General features: G+C 40.6%; 2 protein-coding genes across 2 annotated transcripts in view; one reads left to right on the top strand and one right to left on the bottom strand.

Moving 5' to 3' along the window:
* The first annotated feature begins 4133 nt into the window (after positions 1–4133).
* CYP51A1 (cytochrome P450 family 51 subfamily A member 1) lies at positions 4134–15770 on the top strand. The gene is made up of 10 exons (XM_074900259.1): positions 4134–4352; positions 4923–5021; positions 6032–6208; positions 9764–9890; positions 10973–11147; positions 11331–11450; positions 11901–12096; positions 12688–12783; positions 13698–13866; positions 14542–15770. The coding sequence occupies exons 1-10, from the start codon at positions 4197–4199 to the stop codon at positions 14718–14720; spliced, it is 1494 nt and encodes a 497-aa protein (XP_074756360.1). The 5' UTR covers positions 4134–4196; the 3' UTR covers positions 14721–15770.
* A 189-nt stretch (positions 15771–15959) lies between these two features.
* The window catches only part of AKAP9 (A-kinase anchoring protein 9), a 118242-nt gene continuing 109387 nt past the window's right edge, over positions 15960–24814 (bottom strand). The window contains 10 exon segments of the mRNA XM_074900258.1: positions 15960–16569; positions 17241–17380; positions 18583–18598; positions 18601–18693; positions 19480–19565; positions 20548–20780; positions 21170–21370; positions 21935–22120; positions 22956–23064; positions 23958–24160. Coding sequence (XP_074756359.1) covers positions 16526–16569; positions 17241–17380; positions 18583–18598; positions 18601–18693; positions 19480–19565; positions 20548–20780; positions 21170–21370; positions 21935–22120; positions 22956–23064; positions 23958–24160 — 1311 coding nt within the window. The 3' untranslated portion in view covers positions 15960–16525.

Below are 24814 nucleotides of genomic sequence, written 5' to 3'. Positions count from 1 at the left end.
CCTTACAAAATCAGTTTACTTGGATGTGAGAATGAAATCAATAGCATGCCAGCAGTGGTGTCCCAGATGAAGGCTCTTCAGGTACTGCTGTTACACCGTAGTAAGTTTGACTCATTCCCTAAAGAATTCTGTTCTTTAAAGTGTTTGAAAACACTCAGCATTTCAAATAATCAAATAAAGAGTATTCCTTTCCAGATTAGAAATCTGGAAGCCATCAAATACTTAAATGTACCAAACACCCAGTTTGGATCTTTTCCTTTTGAAATATGTCATCGTTCTTCACTGGAGACAGTGTGTTACTTAGTTGGTCATTAAACTTCCACTAACTCAAACAAGAAAAGCTATATTGCATCCCTGATCTCTTATAACAGAGAAAATTCCTTCACATTTCTAAAATCCAAAGTCTAATTTATTTTCTGGTTTTTAATACTAAGGAACAGAGCAAAACAATCTCCCGATGAGTTACCTCTCTTTTCACCAGAAATTGCAAAATCAGTATTTCATACCTGATTTTAGAGAAGGCCCATATTTCTTTATATGATTTTAAATGTGGTTATGATCCTTTCCAAGGGCTGGCTTTCTTCAGACCCGGGAGCAGAAAGTATGCAATCTTACATCCATTTCTCAGAAAGCTGTAGCTTTAGTTTCCACATAATTGGAATCAGATGAAGTTCCAAGAAGGAAAATAAAAATTAGAAGACCAACATGAGAACAAACCAAAAAGAATAAAATTGCATATTTCACTACCTTGTGGCTGAAGAAAAAAAATAAAATTAGACTGTTAAATTTTTCATTAATGATAACAATGACCAAAAGAACATCTCCCAAAGCTTCAGCTATAGAGGTATTAGTGCATGCTTTTTATTGCCTTTCTAGTAACACGTCTTTAAAGCTTCCCTGTAAATTTCTGTGCTCAGCATCCATATTTTTATTGGAAAATACCAAATTAGCTTTCACTAGAATCAAAGGTCAGAAAGTTTTATTGTTGGAATTAAATTATGGAATCTTATTTTGCCTGCGGGAAAGTTACCTCTTAAACTTCTTGCAGAAGACAGAGTTGTAGCTAAATAAATGAACTATTTTATTTATCAGTTATCTAAAATTGCAGAGGAGCTATCTAAACTGGTTTGCCTCATGGAACTGCACATATCTCAAAATGCATTAAAGGAAATTCCAAATAACATTGGGGAACTTAGTCTGGAGTAGTACTACATTGGAGTATTTAGTCCATTTAATTGCAAATAATAATGATATTGGCCAGTTCCCCAAATCTATTACATCCCTAAGAAATCTACAGCAGCTTGACCTGAGTGGTGAGTATCAGGCATTCAATCCATTAGTAGAATGTAAGCATTGAACTGTGCCCCAAGGAATATAAATACATCACAAGATAAGAGGGTGGTGAAGCACACAACTGAGAAAAAGACAGTTTTCCAGGTTTTAGTGTATACCACTGTAATCTGCCATGGCTTCTCACCAAACATTCTCTCTTAAATCTACTATTTTTAATACAGCTGTTGTAGGGGCCCCATCTGTGAAACCTTTTTAAGTGGAATGATTTTTGCAAGTGTTATCGTCAGGCAAATAAAGGCCTGACATGCACAAAGCACCGATCACTACGGCACGTGCTAGGCAGCGTCCTGTTGTTTACAGGATGGACTTTTTTCTGCTACAGAGAACGTGTGTCTGTGTGTTCAGTTGTTCGAGTAACATTGCTGGTATAATACAGCCTGTCTCTGCCTGTAATCTGATGTGGATTACCACAGGTGGGTTGTCCTGTGTGGATTCTCTGGTGTGGGTCATCCAGAATGGGATAGCTCACATGGGTTATCATGGGTGGGCCATCTGTTGTGGGTTTTCTGGCATGGGTTATCCAGGGTGGGTCATTCTGGCATGGGTTCTCCCAGGTGGCTTATCCTGGTGTAGGTTATCTGGTATGAGCCTTTTACCTGGTGTGGGTTATCCCGGGTGAGTTATCTGGTGTGGATTACCTGATGTGGGTTAGCCCAGGCAGGCCCCCTGGTGCAAGTCATCCCTACATGTAAATCCCCTCATGCATGTCCCCACACACATTCCTCCACATGCATATTTTACACCCACACACCCCACATGAGTTTCCCCTCACGTGAGTTAATACCCATGTTTCTCATTCTTATCCCCACAAATCCATACCCATGTGCGTTTATTCCCACATGAGCTCGTACTCACTCGTGCATCTCCACAGGCAAGTTTATCCCACGCATTGCTTGGCCATGCAATTTATCCCCACGTGAGTTTGTACCCACTCATGGTTCTCTCGTGAATTCATACTCAACACACATCCACGTGCATTCAGCCCACATGAGTTCAACCCATGCATGGTCTTTCCACATGAGTTCATGCCCATGTGCATTTCTCTCCACACAAGTTCATACCCATGGGAATGGACTCGTGGGGTGACCATGCATGGGATAAATACACAGAATCACAGAATCATAGAATCATTTAGGCTGGAAAAGACCTTTAAGCTCACAGAGTCCAACTGTTAACCTGGCACTGTGTAGCAGGAAGCCCTTTTGTAGGACGAGGCTGTGAGTCAAGACACACACCAATATGGTTAACAGTCAAGCTCCAAAGTTTATTAGAAAAACAAGTCCTTATACATTCTTGTGCATTCTAAAAATAACAGCAAATCCATATGTTGCTCTTGTGCATGCTCATTTCAAAAAATCGTTCCTCTCAGCACTTTCAAAAAATACTACTAACCACGTGCAGCCGGTAGATAAGTTTCTGCTTTGTTATTTTAAAGATTCCCTTCTTATCTGTTTCTTCCCTAACAAGAACAAATTGTTTTGCTTTTAGCTGTCGTTAATCTAGACACCGTTACTCTTCTAACCCAAATGCGTCATTAATTTAGATGTCGTTAATCTTCTAACCCGAATGCTGATGATACTTTTACATTGTCAGTGTACGCAGACAGTTTGTGACCCGGCATACACACCCACAGCACTGCCAAGTTCACCACTAAACCATGTCCCACATCTACACGACTTTTAAATACCTCCAGGGACGGTGACTCAACCACTTTCCTGGGCAGCCTGTTCCAATGCTTGACAACACTTTTGGTGAAGAAATATTTCCTAATTTCCAATCTAAACCTCCCCTGGCACAACTTGAAGCCACTTGTTACTTGGGGAAAGGGACAACACCCACCTCACTACAGCCTCCTTTCAGGTAGCTGTAGAGGGCGATGAGGTCTCCCCTCAGCCTCCTCTTCTCCAGACTAAACACCCCCAGGTCCCTCAGCCGCTCCCCGTACGACCTGTGCTCCAGACCCTGCACCAGCTCCGTTGCCCTTCTCTGGACACGCTCGAGTCATTCAATGTCCTTTTTGGAGTGAGGGGCCCAAAACTGAACACAGGAATCGAGGTGCGGCCTCACCAGTGCCGAGTACAGGGGTGAGATCCCTTCCCTGTCCCTGCTGGCCACGCTATTGCTGACACAAGCCAGGATGCCATTGGCCTTCTCGGCCACCTGGGCACACTGCTGGCTCCTGTTCAGCCGGCTGTCGACAAACACCCCCGGATCCTTTCCCGCCGGGCAGCTTTCCAGCCACTCTTCCCTCAGCCTGTACAGTTGTGTGTGTGGGTGTCAGAATACCTGGGGCTGACAGGCGTGTTCCCCACACGGGTTTATGCCCACACCCCACGCGCGTTCAGCACACACACGGTTCACCCATGTGTGATTCGCCCCGACACGTGTTTATCCCCCAGCCTGCTGCTGCCCTCGGGCTGCGGCGCCAGGAAGCTGCTGCGGCCCCGCGGGGCTGAGCGCTGGGCGGAGCCCCCCGGGCCGGACAGCGGCCGAGGCGGGCAGGGGCTGTGCCCGGGCGAGGGGCCCCGGGGTCAGGGGCTCTGGGGCGGAACGGCCAGGGCTCGCGGCGGGGCCCGGGACGATGCCCCCCTCGCCCGCCGGCACCCAACCAGCGGCCACGGCCCGTCGCCCCGCCCCCCGCCCGTCCAATGGCGCCCCTCGCAGCCCGGCAGATGCCGTCACCCCGCAGAGCGCGGCCGCCGGTTGGCTCGGACGCCGCGAATCGTCACATAGGCAGAGATCAGCCCAGCGCCGGGAGGCGGGGCGGCGGCAGGCCCCGCCCCTCCCGCCCCGCCGCGCGGGTACCGGCAGCCCGGCGTGGGGAGGCGGCGGCGGTGGCGGTGATGATGCTGAGCCTGATGGAGGTCGGCGGGTCCTTGCTGGAGCGGGTGGCCGTCGGCAACCCCCTCTCCCTGGTGCTGGCCGCCTCCGCCTTCGCGCTGAGCCTCGGCTACTTGTTCCAGCTGGGTTACCGGCGCCACGTCGGGTCCGACCAGAGGGTGGGCGCTGGGGGATGCGCGGTGCCTCAGGCCGCGGAGGGCTGGGCGGGGGGGGGCCGGGGGCAGCCGGGCTGTCTCCCGTCGGTGGCGGGGGGGAGCGTAGCGGCGCGCTCACCTCGGCACCGCTCTTCTGGGGGAGCGCGGAGGGAGGGGCGGTAGGTGCGGGCGGGCGCTGCGGCGAGCGAGAGGAGCCTTCCCCGCCGCCTCCGCGGGGCCGGCGGACGGCGGGGGTGCTGGGCGGGCCCGTCCCGCCGCCCGGCTGGCGGGTGCCGCCTGAAGCGGAGGAGCTCGGGTTTGGCCGAGGCGGAGGCGGTGCAGTTTAGAAGGCGGCACCCACGTCCGTGGGGATAGCTCGTTGCTAGACGTATTCATTTTATTTTAAGCTCTGTTGAGTGGCTCACTCTTACTCTGTTTAAAAAGATAATCACCTATCCAAAGCTGGCCTTTCCACGAAAGGGTTTTAACAAAACAGGTATAAAGCCTTCTCCGTGCTTGGTTTTTATGTGAATAGATGTGATTTTATTACTCTCCGAAGAAAATTAAATAATTATTTTTCTCTTTCTTCCTCAGAAATACCCACCTTATATTTCATCAAGCATCCCTTTCCTTGGACATGCAATTGCATTTGGAAAAAGCCCCATTGAATTTTTGGAAAATGCTTATGACAAGGTATGTTTTCCCACATGGCTGGCTGAGCATGTGCTAAAACATTCTTGTGTATCTGATAAGCTCTCTATCTGGAGCTTCCTTAAAATCACTTCATTCCTATTTACCACCTTGAATATGGAATGGAGTGTGCACAGTAGGCTCTGGTTTCTTCAGAACTTGTTATGTACATTGTTCGAGAAATAGTGTTTTCTGAGATACCTCTTGTGATTCAGATTTAAAAAATACGTCTGTGTATTTTGGTAAGCTGAATCACAAGTTAATGAAAAAGCCATTTTTATGATGTTATTTCTTGCCTTAACTGGGAACTTTCAATCTCACTTTACGAAAATCTATGACTAGGCTGGAATGTAGCTGACTGCTTCTGTAGGCAAGTTGATGAATTTTAATTGTTAATTTCCAATGTTAAAATGACCGGTGTATAAAGTCTCAGTGTGTTTTCTATTATAACAGCCCAAAAGAAATAGGACTAAGGCAGTAGAGCTTTAATTCCAATGAAATAAGATTTACTGGTTTGTTTCACATTGTTTAAAACTTTCTAGAGTCATAAGCCTAAATGTTAGCTTGGTTAGCTTAGAGAAAGCCAAATTTAGTATGAAGATCTGCTGGAGATGACTTTTAAACTTTAAAATTTTACTTGGTCTTACTTGCACATGCGTAACTCTAAATCCAGAATCTTTTGAGACAGTGTTTGGAGGTAACTGGAGGCTGTATGTGCTGTAATCTCCCTGCTAGTTTTCATAGTGTAACTGATCTTTTATTTACAGTTTTTAAACTAAATTGGTTTTAAAATGTGCAAGATCATGTGTGTTTATTATAATGTTAGACATCTCTAGTAAGTATATTGAGAACAGAATTTGAATGTGGTTTCAAATATTTATATCTTTATTAAATCTCTAGATACTTCTTAGGAGAGTGATTTAGGAAGCCTGTACATAAAGACAGACAGACTTCATGATTTATGGTCTTATTTAAAATAAATTGCTTTGTTTTGTTTTTTTTTTCTCTCTTAGTATGGACCTGTGTTCAGTTTCACTATGGCTGGCAAGACATTCACATACTTACTGGGTAGTGATGCTGCTGCTCTACTCTTCAATAGTAAAAATGAAGATCTGAATGCAGAGGATGTATACTCTCGGTTAACTACACCAGTTTTTGGCAAGGGAGTTGCTTATGATGTCCCTAATACGGTATGTATTTTTAATATGAGTAGAAAATTGGCATAATTTAAATCCTGAGTAGGCAGCCCTGAGTTCTTGGCTCTGTATGATGGAGTGTTCATATGCAATTCTGGCATATTGCAGGTAAATTGTCTCAGTTGGAAGATCAAGACTGAACATGTTTAAGTTGCTTTATTTACCACCTGGCCATTTGTCAGTCCGGATGCTTTTTTATGTTCTCAAAACCATCTAATCCCATCATAGAGGAAAAACTAATAAGTGAGTCTTTTTTTCCTTCCCTTATAGCATGCTGCTGATGGCGGTTTACTTTTCCCTTGCAAGCAACTTTAGGTCTTCCTTCTGAGAGAGCTTTTAGATAGATAATTTTTCATTTATGCCATGTCAGATCTAAATCCAGGAGTATTAATTTGGTCATCTGCACCACAAGGTTTGTCTTGCTCAGACAAAAAACAGTCTGTGTATGTTTGCAGAATACAGCCTGCATGGGTCTGGAAGCACAGTAGCTGTGTCATGTGGCATTGGCTGCTTTCTTGTCTCTGTGTGTTGTGTCATGACAGACTCTTAAACTGCAGAAGCCAACTTTTCCATGGATAGACTTGCCCTGCTGGGACTCTCTAGTCAGTGTATGCTGACACTGACAGCCTGTTGTACAACAGAGTAGTCCGGTGGCAGAAGCAGCATTGTGATATACTTTATTTTTGGATTTCCAGCTTTGGCTTAATCTTTTTGTATAGATGCCAGTCATCTGACTTCTAATAGTTTATGTGGCCATAAAGACCTTTCCTCATTAGCATACCTCTTCATTCCCCCCTGCCAGAGGTTCTTGCAGTAATTGTTGCCCTCTTAATTACGTGGCTTAGGGGCAGTAATTACTAGTTTCTTTTCCTCCACACTGCCATTTTGCAGTGACCCACAGAGTATGTATGTTGTTCTTACCCCATTCTTTTGGAAATCTCATATACAACTGACTACTAACAATTCACCACTTCATAAGTAAGTAAAGGAGAACTTTGCTGTCTCCTGCTTTATCAGGAAGTGTTATATTGTGGATAGACAGTGTCACAAAGTTTGGGGGGAGAAATGTTTGGGTGGTGTGTTTTTTGCACTTGACAGATTTGTATAGCTTCTCCCGTCCCTTTGTGAATGAAACCGGCAGGACTGCAGCCTGGATAACAAGTAGGAGGTTCTTTCTTTCGTCCTAGAGACCTCTTCCACAAGTGTGGTCGGTCTTGCAGACTTGTTTCTATCAGTTCTGACAGTTGGAGGTCTTCCTCACAGAGTTGAGGATGGAGTTGGGGGAACTGCTGGAGTGACGAGGGTACATGATTCTCTGCAGTACATCTTTCGTGTTCTTCTCTGGTATATACTAGTTTCAGAGAAGCATCTGTGAACCAGACACAGACTGCTGAGTTGGCCAGATTTTCACTGTGGTGGTAGTGTTGTTGAGAATCTGACTGTCGTGGGATGTCTGCTTGAAACTGAAAGGTGCTAGTGTGTCTCTTTAATTCTGTGGAAGTTCATCCACTTGTTACAGCTGTCTTGACTTCTGCTTACACACAGTGCAGTTCATGGATGGATTTGAATGTCTCTTCATTCAAGAGCTAGTTCTTTGAGATCTAATCTCATCCTTCAGGCATTTTATAGAACTTTCTATAAGCTCTATGGAAATGGGCATTTCTTACTAATATGTTCTTCAGGCATATAGGGATGATTAAGGCCTATCTCACCGGTCCATGGTATACTGCTTTTTTCCTGAAATAAGGTCTTTTTCTACAATTACCCAATTTTCTTCCCTAGAGTGTATTTGAGTTCTGCTTTAGCCAAGAGATTAATCTTTTCATATTACTCAGCCTTGGGTGTCTGTCTACTTCATGCACACCTTTGATACTAGAAGGACTTACTCCTTTTTATCTCTGCAGATTCAGGTTCCTCAGAAAATCACCTGGGCTACATTTTTCCACAGCTAGGAGGTGCAGGGGTTTTGTTACTGGCATGCATGGATTATTTCTAGTTGTGTGTTTCCCTCTATGAAGCTAGTGAGGTAGCATGTCTGGTTGTGGCCAGAACGCCTTCTGTTAGAGGTGAGCTGGTTTTTTTGCACAGTGCTACCACCACAATTTTATTTCGGACATCTACTGGAAAGGCATTTAGAGAACTGTTCAAACTTTCTTTGGTGTTCTACCATTGATGGATCATCCAAGAACTTTTTATTGAGGCTCCCTTCTCTGCTCAAGATTCTAAATCTCTATGCCATAGTCCCGCAGTGACTTTCAGTCACCTGTTTTAAGAAGAGCCATTCCCGACAGTCGACTACTGGTTAGAATGTACCTGATGTCTATTTAAAATGAAGAGGTTACTTATTTACCAGTAATTCTGGTAATTTTTTGTTAAGTGTCCATAGTCTATGTATCAGCTCATATCCACTCTGTCTCCTCCCTCCAAGCCTCCTGCAGATAGTTTTGCATTGAGAGGAGCTGAAATGGCAGAGGACATGTTCACTCCTGTGTGCCATTCTTGTCTCCATCAAGCTGAAGATGGAGATGAGCTGGCATGCTGCAAGGCAGAATGTGCTTGTGTGTTTGCTCTGTGGCATGCGTACGCTCTGACAGACTGCTGGAGTCTCCACTGCATTCTGAAAACAGAAGATTATAGGAAGTAACCTTTCTTCTTAAGCCTTTTGTTCTGTGAGTAACTTTAATACATGCAGAGCCCTTGGTAGGAAGACAGTTTCTGGGGTACTGCTTATGGTAGAGTGCAGATCTATAGGATAGATGCCCTAATTCTTAATTAGGGCTTAAAAACTCATTGAATTTTTTGAGTAGATGTCCTGTCAATCCGCTGAATGGTTCCCATCTAATAATGGGCTTTTTACCAGTAAGTTTGTTAGCTGTGAGTCTATATAAAGAAAAAGAGGAGGAGGCGAGAAGGACGTGAAGCTCACCACTTTCCTAAGAAGCATCATGGTTCCAGCTCCTGTGTCTGACTACCTGGGCAGTGAGATCAGAGGGCCTTGTAAAAGAAAGGTGCATCTCTAGACCAGAGGTAAGGTTTTGCTGCATGAGAGAAGACAGATGCTCTGGAGGAGAGAAAGCAAGGAGGCCACATAACAAGGAACGCAGACCGAATCCAGACTTTGCAAGGACAGGTCTGGTTATGTTTGTGATTATGTATCTAAAATTCATTCCATATTTCAATCTTGAATGTTTCTTGTATCTTCAGGGATCAAGTTTAACAAAGATATTAAAATTACTTTCTGTTTTGGTACTGTAAAAGAGAGAATTGCAGCTCCCTCAAGCTAGTATTTTACTTGGATGTTGCTAAACTTTTGCCTGAAAAACAAAGGTGAAAAAGATAACATTATTATTTGAGTATCTGTTGTACCCTACAATCCTAGTAATATTTACTTCTGTATGTTCTTATAGTACAAATGATAATAAGTTGTTAATTAGGTTATTTGATGTGATTAATGTATATTGTGATATGTGATAATATCAATTAATGTTGATTGATACATTGTAAGATGCTTGTACATCATGATTGCTTTTTCTGTATTGGTTCCTCTAGGTGTTTTTGGAACAGAAGAAGATGCTCAAAACTGGGCTAAATATTGCCCAGTTTAAACAGCATGTATCTATGATTGAAGAAGAAACAAAGGAGTATTTCAAAGCATGGGGAGAGAGTGGAGAAAAAAGTAAGCAAGATCAGATACATTTTTCCTCAGATTTTCTGGGAAAGAATTCAGGCCAATGCAGTATGTTTTTGTTAATTATTTACTGCAGTATTAAAGAGATTAAAAATTACATAGGTAAAACTGTACCAAGTATCAAAAGAAACATGAGAAATACAGATTTTGCTTAATCAAATTTAAGGCTACTGGAGAATAAAGCTGCTCAGAAAATCACTGACAGGAGTAAAGAACTATCTTACTTTGGTTGCTTAGTCGGCTGAGAGTGTTACTGTTGCCTGGCTGGATCACGTTCATTTGGCACAATATGAGTCAGCTCAGCGTAACCGCCTCTTAGTCCTGAGGAAGAGATACTGCTCTGACTTCCCAGAGCCTGTCAGAGATCTTAGCTCAGGGATCTTCTGCACTGCAGATCAGCATCCTTGATGCTGATACGCTTATGTTAGTGATCAAAATGGAATTCTTATTTCCCAGCTATCCAGCTAGATATAGCCCACTGTTATTGTTGCAAGCCCACAGTGGCATAACAGTGTCAGAATTATTTATTTAAATTTATATACTTATACTTAAATATATATTTATCTAATATATATTACTTATTCAAATATAATTTATACTTATTTTACAAGTATATAATTATATGAGTTAATATATACTTTTATATTTAATTGTATAAATATTTTTAAAATAATACAGTGAGCAGCAAAACTGCTTTCTTATGGATTTGGATTTCAAGGTTAAGTTTTTTGTATGACTTCTTCTGTATTTATTAAGGATTGAGATTGTTCTGCAATGGCTTACTTTGGAAGGATTACTTGCTCTCCTAGAAAAATTTCTAGAAAAAAATACTTGAGAAAAAAGTTGTTGAAATCAGTGATCTAATTAAAAAGTTGTTTGAAGAGAGACCTGAAAGACACACATAAATTTAAAATGAGATACTTCATTCTCCTAGTAAAACAATCTAAAACTCTTGAAAATCATTCTGTGTCCAGTTACTTGTCTATTCCACAAAATCAAGAATAATCTGTAAAACATAACGTCTCACCTGAAATGCATCTTCAGTAACATTTTTTCAAATCTTCCCTCAGACCTGTTTGAAGCCCTTTCAGAACTTATCATTTTGACAGCAAGTCATTGCTTACATGGGAAAGAAATAAGAAGCCTACTGAATGAGAAGGTGGCTCAGCTGTATGCTGATTTGGATGGGGGTTTTACTCACGCTGCCTGGCTTCTGCCAGGTTGGCTACCTCTGCCGAGCTTCAGGTACCAGAAATAACAGATGAAGCAACTTAAGTATTTTATCTAAATGTCTTTGTTGTGGTTGGGTTTTTTTCCCCTCCATTATTTCTTGTTTGTAAGCTATTCTAGACAACCCAGTAAGTCCTCATAAGCATTTTATGTGTTACTTTGTATAAGAGTTGCTAATAGAAGTGTTTTGAATCACAGGCGTCGAGATCGAGCGCACAAAGAAATAAAGAGTATTTTCTACAAGGTTATCCAGAAACGTCGAAAATCTGAGGAAAAGGAGGATGACATGCTCCAAACTCTACTTGATGCTTCATACAAGTAAGCCAAGGGTTTGAAGTCTTGTCATTTAGAGATGTTTTACTTTAGCTTTCAGCTCTTCAGTTAGAACTATCTACCAGAAATAAAGAAATATTCCCTCATGTTCTGAACTGATTTTGTTGCCAGCAATTGGTCCTAGCTCTATTCTTAGAAACAGCTTAAAAACTTTACTTGCAAATGGTTACTCAGATTTCTGAGATTTTCATCAGTGGTCATGATGTTGCTTCCTTTCTCTTTGCTGGCTGTTCAGTAATAATTTACCTGAAGGCTTTTAGAGAGTCTCTCTCCCTCTGTTCTCCCTTCTCCCTACCCCTAGATCTTTTGCTGCTCCATTTAGAGTAGGCAACAAAAGAGAAGAAGGAGAAAGAAGTACATTAGAAGAAACTGTAAATGCTACTGTACCTGGAAACCTGATCAAATGAAGCTTTAACTTAACACCCTTCAACCTAGGGATGGCCGTCCACTGACAGATGATGAAATTGCTGGAATGCTGATTGGGTTGCTGCTAGCGGGGCAGCACACATCCTCCACTACTAGTGCCTGGCTTGGCTTCTTCATAGCCAGAGACAAATCAATACAGGAACAGTGCTATGCAGAACAAAGAGCAGTTTGTGGGGATGACTTGCCACCATTAACTTATGACCAGGTTTGTATGTTACATTATTCCTGCTGGGTAATTGTACGCTTTTTAGATGCTTATTTAAAAAAAAAAAAACAACAACAAACAAATGTGAAATACAGTCATGTGCTTTGTGTTAGAATGATCATCTGGCACAATCACTGTGATAATACTGTTTGCCAATATATCCCCTCCAGCAACTCCTCTCCAAGTAAATTTTCATTTTGCTACTGGTTTTTTTTAATCAGTATTGATAAAGGAATTACAGTTCCTACAGTGTCTATTTAAGAAATGATAGTTCTGTAGAGGAAGAAGATCCTCATATTCCCACTGAGAGAAAGGGATGCAGTGTGACCTTGTTCTTTAATTAGGTATTAAGAAACACTCATGAGACAGATCAGTAAGAAACTAGTTGTATTTGATTGCACTGGTCAGAGCTTTTTTCCTTCTTCACTGAATCAAATGGAAATAATTTATCAGGGTAGCTGATGAAGTACATGTCAATATGAGCTGCTTACTCTGACTTTTTCAAAATGTGTTTTTAAATGGTATAAAACACCCTTTTGTGTTGAATAAACTTAGCTATATTTTGATAGATCATTTTCTCTGCATTTTCAGCTCAAGGATCTCAGTCTGCTGGATCGCTGTCTAAAAGAAACTTTAAGGCTTAGACCTCCTATAATGACCATGATGAGAATGGCCAAAACTCCCCAGGTGAGTACACTTGTTGGAGCCAACTTCACTTCAGTAGAACAGAGCTGGAAAAGGCCAGGTGGGGGGTGTCCCAGTTGGCAGAAGGAAAACCTGAATGAGCAGTGTTTGCTGGCAGGGATGAAAGCTGATAGCAGCCTGGGTTGTATGAGCGGGAGTGTAGCTGGTGTTGACTGAGGAAAGCTAATACCTTGAATTTGGTAGTTGTTACCTTCCTCTGGAATTATTTGTGTCCAGTTTTGGACCCCTCTAGCCCCCAGCAATCAAGATGTTGATGCAGTGAAGCAAGCATAGGGTCACAAAGATATCTGGTCAGGGGTTGCACCACTTGTCCTCTGAGGAGAGGCTGAGGGAACAGGGTTTGTTCAGCTTGGAGAAGGGAAGGCTCCCAGACGACCTAGTAACAGCCACGTGCAGTCTTAGTCAGCAAAACTGATCCTTTCTTTTAGCTATCAGACACACTTGAGCTTAGTTTTTATTTAAAGATACTTCCTGTTTGCCAGGTGTTTTTAACAACTATCTTGGAAAAACTTGGCTTGCACTTAATACAGTATAAACTAGGTAAATCTGAAAGAAAACTTGCTGTTTGTCCAAATAAAAGCAAGTCAAATGTCAATTTTTTAAAATTAATGTCCCTCCCATGACAAATGCTTTCAACAAATTTTAAGTTCATTCATTCTTTTTTGAAAACATTTGCTGTAAAATTGCCAGCCTCGTTTAAAACATCTGAAAGGTTCCTACAACTACTTGGAACACTGTGTTCTGTACAAATAAAACAAGGCTGCATTAATTTTAAATGACCTTAGCCAAAATTTCTTTTGAAATTCAAGCCTCATGATAGAGCATGTCAGGTAACACTTCAAAAAGAAAAATGGAGAAATTTTGTGATGCATGGGGTTTTGTCTCTTCTCTTGTAGACTGTTGCTGGATATAACATTCCCCCTGGCCATCAGGTCTGCGTATCTCCCACTGTTAACCACAGACTCAGGGACTCCTGGAAGGATGCTCTAGACTTCAAGCCTGACCGGTATCTCCAAGATAACCCAGCAGCTGGAGAGAAATTTGCGTATGTTCCCTTTGGCGCTGGTGAGTAAGAAAAGGTGGTACCTTCCTGAGTGACTGTGTACTGGCGCGGCTCATGCTGGTCGTCTCGTACAGCACCTCCCCATGTTGTAGCCCCCGAGGATGTATTTTTTTCTTTTCTATTCCTGCCTGAAAGTTTTCTTACTGTGAAAGTGCTGTTGAAACACTGAGATCGATAGTTTTGCATTAGCAAGAGCTGTATGTATCACTCAGAGTAGCAATCAAACCAAATCTTCAAGTTAGTATGTGTGGTATTTGACTTTTCAAGTCTTCAAGTGTAGGTAAAAACCTGATAATACAAAATCAGTTTAAGGCAGAGCAAGAATCTGCATGGAGTCACAACTGCCAAAGCAGTTTGCAAATATCACCACACCAGGACTAGAGTTGATATCTTTTCTTAGTGTTGCAAATGCTTCTTTGGTGATACATAAATTAAGGTGGTGTGGTGTTCTCACCAGAAAGCAATCTCATTCAAATTACTTGGTCTGTTTTATGCAGTGACAGCTTATAAAAACAAGACATTGCTGGAGTTCCATAATGATGTACGTGCAATACTGGAGCCTCACATTGTTTAGAAAAAAGCAATTACTGTCCACATAAAACTTTTCAAGTTAGTTGTTAAATCACCTTTGACAACAACCTAAGTATTCTAACTGCTTTTTATGGCTTTCCTTCTAGGCCGTCATCGCTGCATTGGAGAAAACTTTGCTTATGTTCAGATTAAGACTATTTGGTCTACTTTGCTTCGTTTGTATGAATTTGATCTCATTAATGACTATTTTCCTACTATAAATTATACAACAATGATACATACACCTAATAACCCTGTTATCAGATATAAGAGGAGATCACTGTAAATTCTGGAGCTAAAACCTTATTTAAGTTGTGTAAACTAACAGACTTTTGAATAAATGAGTGGCAAATGTTGCATCTACTGTTAAGAAAGCAACAATAATCTACCAAATGAAAAGTTTCTGCATCTGTTTTGTCTGCCCACATAATTTAATGCTGCTGTGTATAATGGCTTGTTCTACAAATTTCTCATTGCCTTTTTAAAAGAAAGTGTCTTTTCTATTGGTGTAACACTTTAAAGGTGCATGCCAACTCTTTAAGGTGAAGAAATAAGTAATTTCTATAAAAAGAACTCTTTGCTTTTGAAAAATAATTGAAGATTACTTTTCCCAGGATAATACAGGGTAAGACTTAGGTGTACTTTACCTCTGTATCCAATTACAGTACATCTGTCAGGGAACAGGCACCACAGGGCAAAGTACCTGGTGGTCCCCTACCTTTGATATTTGTGATTCTGTTCCAAGTGAACTAGGTATGGTCTTGGCTGATTATTTAAAAAAAGGTTACTGTACATTTGAGTAGTAAGCAGACTATAAAATGTTCACAGATTATTCTCATAAAAGACTTAATGATTTAATTGTCTAACTTGAAGCAGTTGTAATTTTTCTAAAAACTTCTGGAAGTAGTGATCTTCATAAGCTTGATATAAGTGTGAAAGTAAAAATATGATGATACAAATAACATTAATTTTGTAAATAACCCGTTTTGTGTATATAAAATTGTCACAAATTAAGTGAAATAGCTGAATGTTGTCCCCCTTTGTACTGACTCATGTAAGATTGTTAAATGGTGTTTGGTTCAAGAGTGGTGATGACAAATGGCTCACAGGAACGTAGAATTAAATTTATAAACAAAATTATTGTGGAATTTTTCTGTGTTCAACCCTGTCAATTCTGAAAAGCTTTTATACATAAATTTGTAATAAACTTTTTTTCTGTCTTGTGAGTATGAAGCTGGTCATGTAAACAGCTTTCCCCCCTTCACAGTGCTCACTGTAGGAAGGGCTTTGCCCCATCTTTCCTGTTCTAAACTCAGGTGTAACTGTTACAAAACCTTGTGTTTGGATCAGTCACAGCACCTGTGAGACGTGACCAGGGTCTTCACAAACCCGGCCTGCTCCTACCCTCTCTTCTCAGTAGTAGCAACCTTTTGGAATCTGTAAAAAGTAACGCTGCAGCCACCACGAGCAGTGCAGGTAGGAGCAAACTTTTCAGTGTGAGTAAGGGAGTCGTTCCTGAACAGAGTTAAAAGCATGAAGTCATCTTTATTTCAGTACTTTGACAAAATACCCATAAAATTCAAAACTTCTACCATTACAAAAATAGGTCTCTACAAGTGATATTCTGTCTGCACTGCCAGTAGCAAATATTACGAGAGTCATGTAACTTCAGTAGCCTTGCCAGAAAAAGTGCAAGTAAACTTTGCTGAATGGAGCTGAATTTCATTAATACACAAGTTTCATCTTTGTACTCTTTTGATAAATACACACTTCATAAGTTAATCATTTAAATTAGCATTCCACAAATATACATGTAATTTAATGGTGGGGTGGGTTTTTTTGTTTGGGTTTTGTTTGTTTGTTTTGGGTTTTTTTGTGTGGTTTTTGTTTTTTTTTTTCCTGAACACAAAATGCCTATATACATAAATCCCAGTCTGCATGGGTATGCCAGGATGGAACTGTATACAATCGTCTAGCTGTGTTCATATTGGTCCCACAATATACACATTATACAAAAGCACAGAAAGAGCACAGATTTACAGAAGGCATTCCATGAACATCACTGCCAGTGATGGAGATGTTGAAAAGGTATTATCTTCTCATACCCACGTGCAACTGAGTGTATGAAGTCGAAGCTGTAAGGGGGAGAAAGATTTTCATCAAGATTACTTGGAATAATAGATGAGGATTCACCAATGACATGTTACTTAGATAAGTAAGAGTGAAAGATTTTACATGGGAAATCTTTTAAGAACAAAGCTTCCTCAAATGATGGATTTTATGTTGAAGTAAGGCTTTAACACAGTAACTGCAAAAATCAAGTTTGATAAATTATGTCCCATTGATCTGACAATTTTCTTGATTCCTTTCGCAGCACAAAAATTACCATAATCTATGAGACAAAAAGGCTGTAAATTCTGTAATCAAAGTGGGAGGAGAAGAAATGCCCCTTGTACTCTTCCTCAGTCTTTTGGGTACATTTTGATCCACCTAGCTTAAAATCTCAATAAGATTCCAACTGAATCCTTGCTGCCTATTTATTAGAGATCAGGGAAAGTTAAAGTGTTACCAATAAACTCAAAATCTGTAATTAAAGCACACTTGTATGTCTCCCTTCAAAGAATTTTACTATTTCTTTTTTAATGAGCTTTTTGCTACAACTCAGAATAGCCTCTTGTTTATGGCTGAAAATGCTTAAAATCACAGATGTTTGTTATATATCTCAGAGAACCAGCACACACTTTCTAAGTTGGAACCGTGCCTTGTGCTACCCAGGAGTCACAGGGAGGACTGCCTGAGCCCTTACCTGACTGCACACTGCCAAGTCGCCTTTGTAGTGCCTCCAGCCGATTGATGTAATCTGTTAAAGCTCTTTCAGGATCATAGTTTTGCAGTTGAGAACAGGCGAAAGAGACTGGGTTTAAATCAGCATGTGTACCATGGAACCTAGGGGCAGAACACCACAGATGTTTCCAAAAAGCAGAATTTCAAGTAAAACAAAAGTTATCATCAGACACAGCAAAATACTGTAAGTAGGGATACCTTACTGACTGCATGTCCCTTAACTTACCCATGTGGTAACCAGCACATTACACCCATTTAACCTCCCTGCCATTTATTGTCCAAGCCATTATAATGCCTCCCCCAGAGAAACCACTTTTCCCAGTTGCTTTTTCTTTCTACTGCACTTGATTTGTTGCTGCATTTCTTTGAGACAAAGACTGACCAGCAAATTCCTACTGAGACTGCAACAGAAGCCGTGGTAGATTCAAGTTTGCTTTTCTATTAAGAAGCTTGTGTGAATAAGTACACAGCCATCTTTACAGGATTCTGACTCTTCGTTACACTCTGTAAGTAAAAGTCAAGAGTGGCTAAAATAAACATTTTTTCCATGTAAATTCTTACGGTTGCCACAAACTAAGATTACAAATGGGGAGGTCGTTTATACAAAAATGAAAAAACAAAATGGCTAGAATCTGATATTCGGTAAAGATCTGAGCACACAACTCCATATAAACTCATCAAAGGCTGATGGTGCTCATAAAAACGTTGTATTTGATGAAAAATAACGTGGTTTCACTGGCATCTGATTCACTAATACCTCTGGTATCACTGCTTACTACAGCCAACCGAAACGGTTTAAACAAGATCAAGCAGCAAAGCTACCAAGCAGCTTCCACCCATGTTCTGGCCACGAGGCCGCAGTAATTCCTTGCAATCCACAATAACCAGATGACCCTTCTCAGCCACAGTGAGTGGCCCTGCTTTTCCCTTCCTTTGGCTGAAGGCACCTGAGGCAGCCCCTCTCCACACCACACTGCTGCCAACCACCAAAGGTGGACAGGTTCACCTGGCTACAAAGCCTAGACTCTACAGATGGAGATAACGGTAGCTCCGTCCAGCGATCCACCACCAATTCCAAGAACATGACATAAATCAGACAGCAAGTCTGTAAGCTCTGGCCTTGATCAGGTGATGAGTAAACACACACTGAAGGCCTGAGAGATGATTTGTTAGATGTCCTTACAAGAAAAAGTTAGAAAGATATTATGGCATTAAAGATTACAAACCTTAGCAGTAAGCACTGATGCATTCATTTAGGTAAACAAGTGTTCTGACAAAGAATAATAATCTAAAATAAAATGTACTTATGTTGAAAGTTCTAGGAGACTCCATGTCTGACCTGGATCTGTAGGAATGCCTTTGTTCTCCATAAAGATCCATGCCACCAGAGAATGAATCAGGCCGTAATTCATTACCTAGAAATATAAAAAGCAATGTCTTGAAAATTAAAAGCAGTAACACTTTTTGCACTTTACAGGGAATCTCATATGTGAGTTTTCTGTTCGCCTATCACAAAAACAGCATTTAACAAGTGTAGACCACTTTCAGACTGTTTCAGAGAAAACCAGAGGTGAAATCCTGGCCTCGCTGATGTTAATGAAAACACCCTCACAGACTGAGCAGGACAGGGTTTTAAATGCAGACCTAGATAGCCAGGAATTAATAAAGAAGCTTCTATTCTCCTTAAGCTCCTACCAAAAAAGCAAACAAAAAACCAGTTTTACCAAACTTTAAGCTATACCAAAAGAATGACAGGCTTTTGTTCTGAGAAAAAAGCCAGGGAGGGCTGGTCAATAGGCTCTGTTGTCACTGTGGGATCCTGTGGTTGCTACGATTCCTCGGTTCATCCCTGTCCTCAGCATCCCCTCTCCGAGCCAGGGGTGCAGATCTCTTACATGATGCATCTAAAATTGTTTTTACAAACACACTCCATAGGGAAAGTTGCCATTTTTTTAAAAATCCCACCCACAATGGAGTAAAACAAGATTGAACAGAAAGCAAATAGATTAGTGTCTGTGCTGAGCATGGCAACTCCCCAAAACCTGAGAAATAGGTTAATCCAAGCAATTATAGCAAAAGGAAGTGGGAACAGCACCCCATTCATTCCACATGAGGAAAATTAAAGTTAAAAACCATCTCCATTAAGCAGTGCTGTGACTTGTGAACACTATTCTTTCAATCATTACTGGACTATACTTTACCTGTGTTCTGGCTAAAGACATCCCTATTGATACTTAATATACCAGAACCTGTAACTCTGTGCCATCGACGAACCAGGAACTTCATTCTGTATTTCAAATAGAAAAAACAAACAAACAAACTTCAGGATAAATGAAATAGTCTGCGAAAAATAATCTGTTGTATTCTAGCAGGCATAAGAACTTCTTGGACACCAAGTAAAGTTAATGGATGGGCATCTAGAACCTGAAGATCAAGTAGAAAACATCCTTATACACATCCCTAAGAAAACCATCTTTTGTCCAAATCTGCTTTAACCTTCACCTCTGCAATTCCAGTGATTCCAAAGGTGCTGCATAAGTCCAAGATGACAGCAAATGGCTCAAGCACCTAAGCAACAGTGCATCAGCATTTAAAAATCATACTAAATATACTTTTTGCACTGTTGCATCCCCAAAACTGTAACCACAGTGCTATGTGTAAAAGTCTCACTTAGAACAGGTACATGAATAGTTCCTTGATTTTATACCACACATAAGGCTCAGATCAACAGCAAACAGAAGCCCTTGGGGGTTCAAACCTTTCTGAAGGTTTGCTAGCAACATGGCAGTACTATGCAGCAATAACCTTCACTTATTCTTCCTCATCTATTCCTATTCATCCTTAGTCTCAGACCTATAGTCTTGCAAATTCCAAGAACTACCTAGATGAATAAAATTAGTTCATAGATCTTTTATACTTTATGTGTAAGAATTTAACCTTCAAATGAAATTAAGTTGCAGAAAATACCATTGTAAGCAAGTGCATAGCCTAGAACTGCTAATTTTTTTCCCTAATATTATGACTTCATCCATCTTTGATTATCAAATACAGAGCCCTTTTCAACTACAATCAGATTGCTTATTCCTATTACAGATTTTACCTATGCTCTGCTCAACCTGTCACTCTACACAGTATCTACTATATTCATGACTACCAAAAATTTAAACAGGATGGAACATGAACAGTTCTAGATTCCACTAGAGAGCTAGAAAAGTATGTATTAAACTGCACGGTCATATCTGTTTGAAATCTAACTTCCTCCAGTTTACCTTGAAATTGCAATGGACACTCTGACTGCAGAGCGAAATCTTGTAAAACCCTTTGAATGATGTGTGATGATTTCAAGGTCTGTGTAGGAAGGCTGTCCACCCATTCGTGCAATGAGGGCCAGTGTGGCTTCTTCACACTCCTGGAATCCGCCTAGTAACAGCAGCAAATACTTTTTCTGGTATATGAGAGCTTTCCGAAAGCTCTCTGCTCGTAGGTATTTGCCATAAATTCTCTACAAGAAAAAAAAAAAACAACTCATAAGCTCCAAGGATGATTACAGTTCTAAGACTTTTGATATCAGTGCTCTCAGAGCATTTTTGTGATTATTTCTTGCTATCATGGAGGAGACTGCACCACTGCTCACACTTGTTGAATGTTTCTTCATAATTTGAGGATTACCTGAGCAGCAAGAAATAGAGCACACACAAAAGGACAACGTAGTTGCTTACATATAATTCCTGGGGAGAAGAACTAAGAGTCAGGTATCCAAGGATGAAAATTTTTAAGCTGAATAAATACCTGTTTACTTAAAATAAGCAGAGTGAACACAACGAAAAATGGGTCCAAATCAAAATTAAAAAAACAGCTGTAGTCAGTATGTGGGCAACAAAGTCTTCCTACCCTTAAAATAGCATTTTCAGAATCTGATCCCAGTTCTCTGAGAAAAGCCTCGCTCCTGAGCTCTGCTCTCAGCTTGGACAGCTCTGCATCAGCTTGTTTCAAAGATTTCTGCAGTGACAGCTTTTCTCTGTTCCAAATTTCCTTCTCAGAGGCAACAAGAGTATCGATATTAACTCCAACATCCGATGAGTGTCTAGAAGACTGAAGACAAAAGAAACTCAGTTTGAACCACACAGTTTGGAAAAGCTTGAGCTGTGTCATTCTAGTCATTAGTTTGGAGGAGAACTCATAAAATTAATGAGAAAAACTACCCACTGATTGGATTTGAGGCCACTCCTGCATCCTAACACCTCAGAGACAGTGAGTTTAAGACTGATCAATGTCCTAGAAAAATACAGCTTCTCCAAAAAAAAAAATAAAAAATCTCCCTCACCACATCATACTAGCTTCATGACGGTGAAGCTATCGGGAGCTATTTGCTACTCATCATGGTGATGAGATACAGATCAAAAAGAGAAGCACATGGAATTTAAAAGAAAAGAGCAGTTAACAAAAAGATGATGAGTAAAATCACAATGTTTACAGTGAACAGAGTGAGTCCAGGTATACTGACCACAGGATAAGAATAACTCACACCCATTTACTCTGTAGAAGGAAGCCAACAAAGACAGACAGTTTGATCACTCTCACTTAGGTGACTAGGACAAAGAATGATGCTTTTATGCCTATATATACAAGATTATATCAGCACCAATAAAGACATACATAGTCTCCAGAAGGTTGTCTGTGCTGGTATCTTCTCAGTTCTCCCTCCAGTTTCATAACAGCATTCCTCAAATTATTCTTTTCTTCACTCAGTCTGCTGACAAAGCCCGTCAGCTCAGCATTTTGTTTCAGCAGCCTCTCAGTCAATGAGCTAGATGGAGTCCCTGGTGGTAGTACTAGCTTCAGCTAGAAACAAGAAAGAAAACCAAACACAACTTGTATTAGATCCAAGTTGTCAACTTGAAAATAAATAGCTTACAGTAAAAAACTTTTGTAGGTAATGACAATAACTTCATAATATATAAAGAAAACATGTGTACTTGTAAACTATAGATTAATACGAACTACTCTTCTATGCTTACTCTATATATCACAGCAGAATTTTCATGCAAGCTCAACTGTACCAGGCTATAACCATTTGCAAAGATTTTCTACTCTGTTTAGATTTATCTAACTTAGAGAAAAGAAAAGCCTCAAAGCTTTTTTCAAGTCATGTTGAAAACACTTGCCTAAAATGTAGGTAAGATCTAGCCAAGCTCAGGTAAAATCAAGTATTACTGAATTCTCTGTAACAGATTACCTCGTTTCGTTTTTTACACAGGTGCACACTACTTCATCTTTGACTGCCTTTCCTTTGGTAAATACAGGGAAGTTTAAGTAAATGTGTCTTATCAACACAATAGAGTAAATATTAAATGTTGAATTTAATATTGGGAAGTACTGAGCAAAGTTTCTTCAGTTACAGGACAATATCTAGCCACGAGATTCAACAACTTATAACTTAAACTGGAGAAGTTTTAATGTGAAAGTTGAAAATTCACTTTTAAGATCATTAAAATTGAAAAAATGAAAGGAAACAGGTTTTTACAATTCACCAACTGCAAATCAGAACACTCACTGGAGCAGATTTTCCTCTATGAAGTATTGACCTGGATAATTACAGACTAGCAACTCTTGCTGGTTTCTGCTCACAGCTCATCATCCAAACTCTCCCACCAAAGTTACAACATTGCACTCTCACCTCTTCCAGATAGGACAATCCAGGGAGTTTTTGCAGCTCTGAAATAACTTCTTCAATAGCATTTTGTATTGAAATGAAGTCTTGATCATCTGCTGTTTCAAACTGTAATCTGAAACAAAAGTGACAGGTTTCAACAGCAGGTGTAGTCTGACAGCACCAGCCAGTCTGATATGACTTTCCATCGATCTATACACACTGGGACTTCAGCAAATCACTTCAGCGTAGTTATTGAAGACATGGCAACATTTTCAAGACTGCTCAGTTGCTCTAAACAAAATTGGCTCGATTTTAGAAAGAACTTGCATAGAGCACTTCCCATTAATTTTGAGAAAAGGATGTTCTACATGAAGCACATCTAAAAACGTGGTTCTGCCTCCCACAGATTTTCTGAATCTGTGTGACCAAAATCTTAGGATATTTTCAAGATATATTGCATCCCGATTTGCCAAAAATGTTTCAGAATGAATGCTTAATATTAAATCACCATCAGAGCAAAATAAAAACAGATTCAAACCTCCCATGAACCTGGTACCATGCTATTTTTTTTTTCTTAAGTAGATAGTAACCTGAGAAAATAAGAATCAAGATCAGTTTCACTTGACCATAAAATATTAATTATTTTCTGGGCAAAGCAAGGGGGATGATCTACAGCAATAATGCCTATATTCGTCCCCTTATACAGTGAATATTTCATTACTAAATTGTTTTAAAATGATCTACCTACACCATACCCAAATAAATCTTACCACTTCTCAGAGAAAAAAAAGAGACAATTTTGCTGTAACTTATAAAAGACCATATTAAACATGTAAGATTTAGAGCAGTACTTGATACTCTGTGATCTTGTCTTACATCAGCACACTTCAAGTAATGGCATACACTATAAAACTAGAACCACCGCAAAATCAGCTAGGCCTGCAGTCTCTGAATTATGATTAAAACCCAACATACCAGCTTGCCAGTTGCTATTAACAAAACCGAGTAGCTGAAGACTGGTCTAACCTGCTCGCAGCTTTCCGAGCCAGCTGCTTCAGCTTTGGAGATGTATTTTGCAGCTTTTGTCTGACATTCTCCAGAATTTCAGTAGCAGCAGAGAGATCTCCTCCCGTGAGTGTGGGGTAGGTTGATTCATTTGTCTCAGCTCCTTCCATTTTTTGCTGGAGAACCCAATTTCTTGTTCTGTCATTAGGTGTATCCCAGTCAGTCTGTACAGAAATATGTATTTTCATATATATATATATTTATATTTATATAATGCATGTTGTTCAGTGTTTTAAAATGGAAACATTTGATTCTGGAACACACCCAGAAATTGAAGAACAATTCTGACACAGAAAGGAGTTTAGTGCAACTACAGTACTGTTGTAGTGTACCACCAAACCATTATTTGTGAATGGTATAGTGTGATGCCTCTCTTGACTAAGATCTAGTGATCATACAGCTACGGTGTGAATCCATTCAATAAACTCAGCTGGCAGGAAGGCACCAAGCCTTTCTGTTTCTTCTGCCAGCAGCTCCTTTACCAGTTCTGCATGGAATTAGGGCTACTGTGCCCACGTGCTTCAGTGACCAACTGACAGTCAGAGGAACAGGACTGGAAAAGCCCACCATGGTCACAGAGGTCAGTCCCCAGTCACAGGCAACCATACCACTGATGCTGCCACAGGTGTAACAACGCCCTGAACATGTGCTCCTCACCCTCACTAACACCCCTCTGATACTGGCCATGGAAAAACTGCTAGCCCTCCCAGGGAAACCGGAGTCTACAGCTGTGCCTTTAGATATTTGACAATGGTGTGGTACCAATGACAAAAAGCAGGGTGTTGTCACAGGAAGCAGCAGGTGATTCATTATTTGAA

Source organism: Athene noctua, chromosome 2 (assembly GCF_965140245.1).
Source record: "Athene noctua chromosome 2, bAthNoc1.hap1.1, whole genome shotgun sequence".
Lineage (NCBI taxonomy): Eukaryota > Metazoa > Chordata > Aves > Strigiformes > Strigidae > Athene > Athene noctua.
The sequence above is the reverse complement of the archived record's forward strand: the minus strand, read 5'-3'. Positions and strand labels throughout refer to the sequence as shown.

Excerpts from the sequence above, each read along its gene's own strand:
- CYP51A1 (XM_074900259.1), top strand. The coding sequence starts at position 4,197 with ATGATGCTGAGCCTGATGGAGGTCGGCGGGTCCTTGCTGGAGCGGGTG. Across the intron at positions 5,022-6,031 it reads TGGAAAATGCTTATGACAAG|TATGGACCTGTGTTCAGTTT; the intron begins GTATGTTTTCCC and ends TTTCTCTCTTAG. Across the intron at positions 12,784-13,697 it reads GAATGGCCAAAACTCCCCAG|ACTGTTGCTGGATATAACAT; the intron begins GTGAGTACACTT and ends CTTCTCTTGTAG.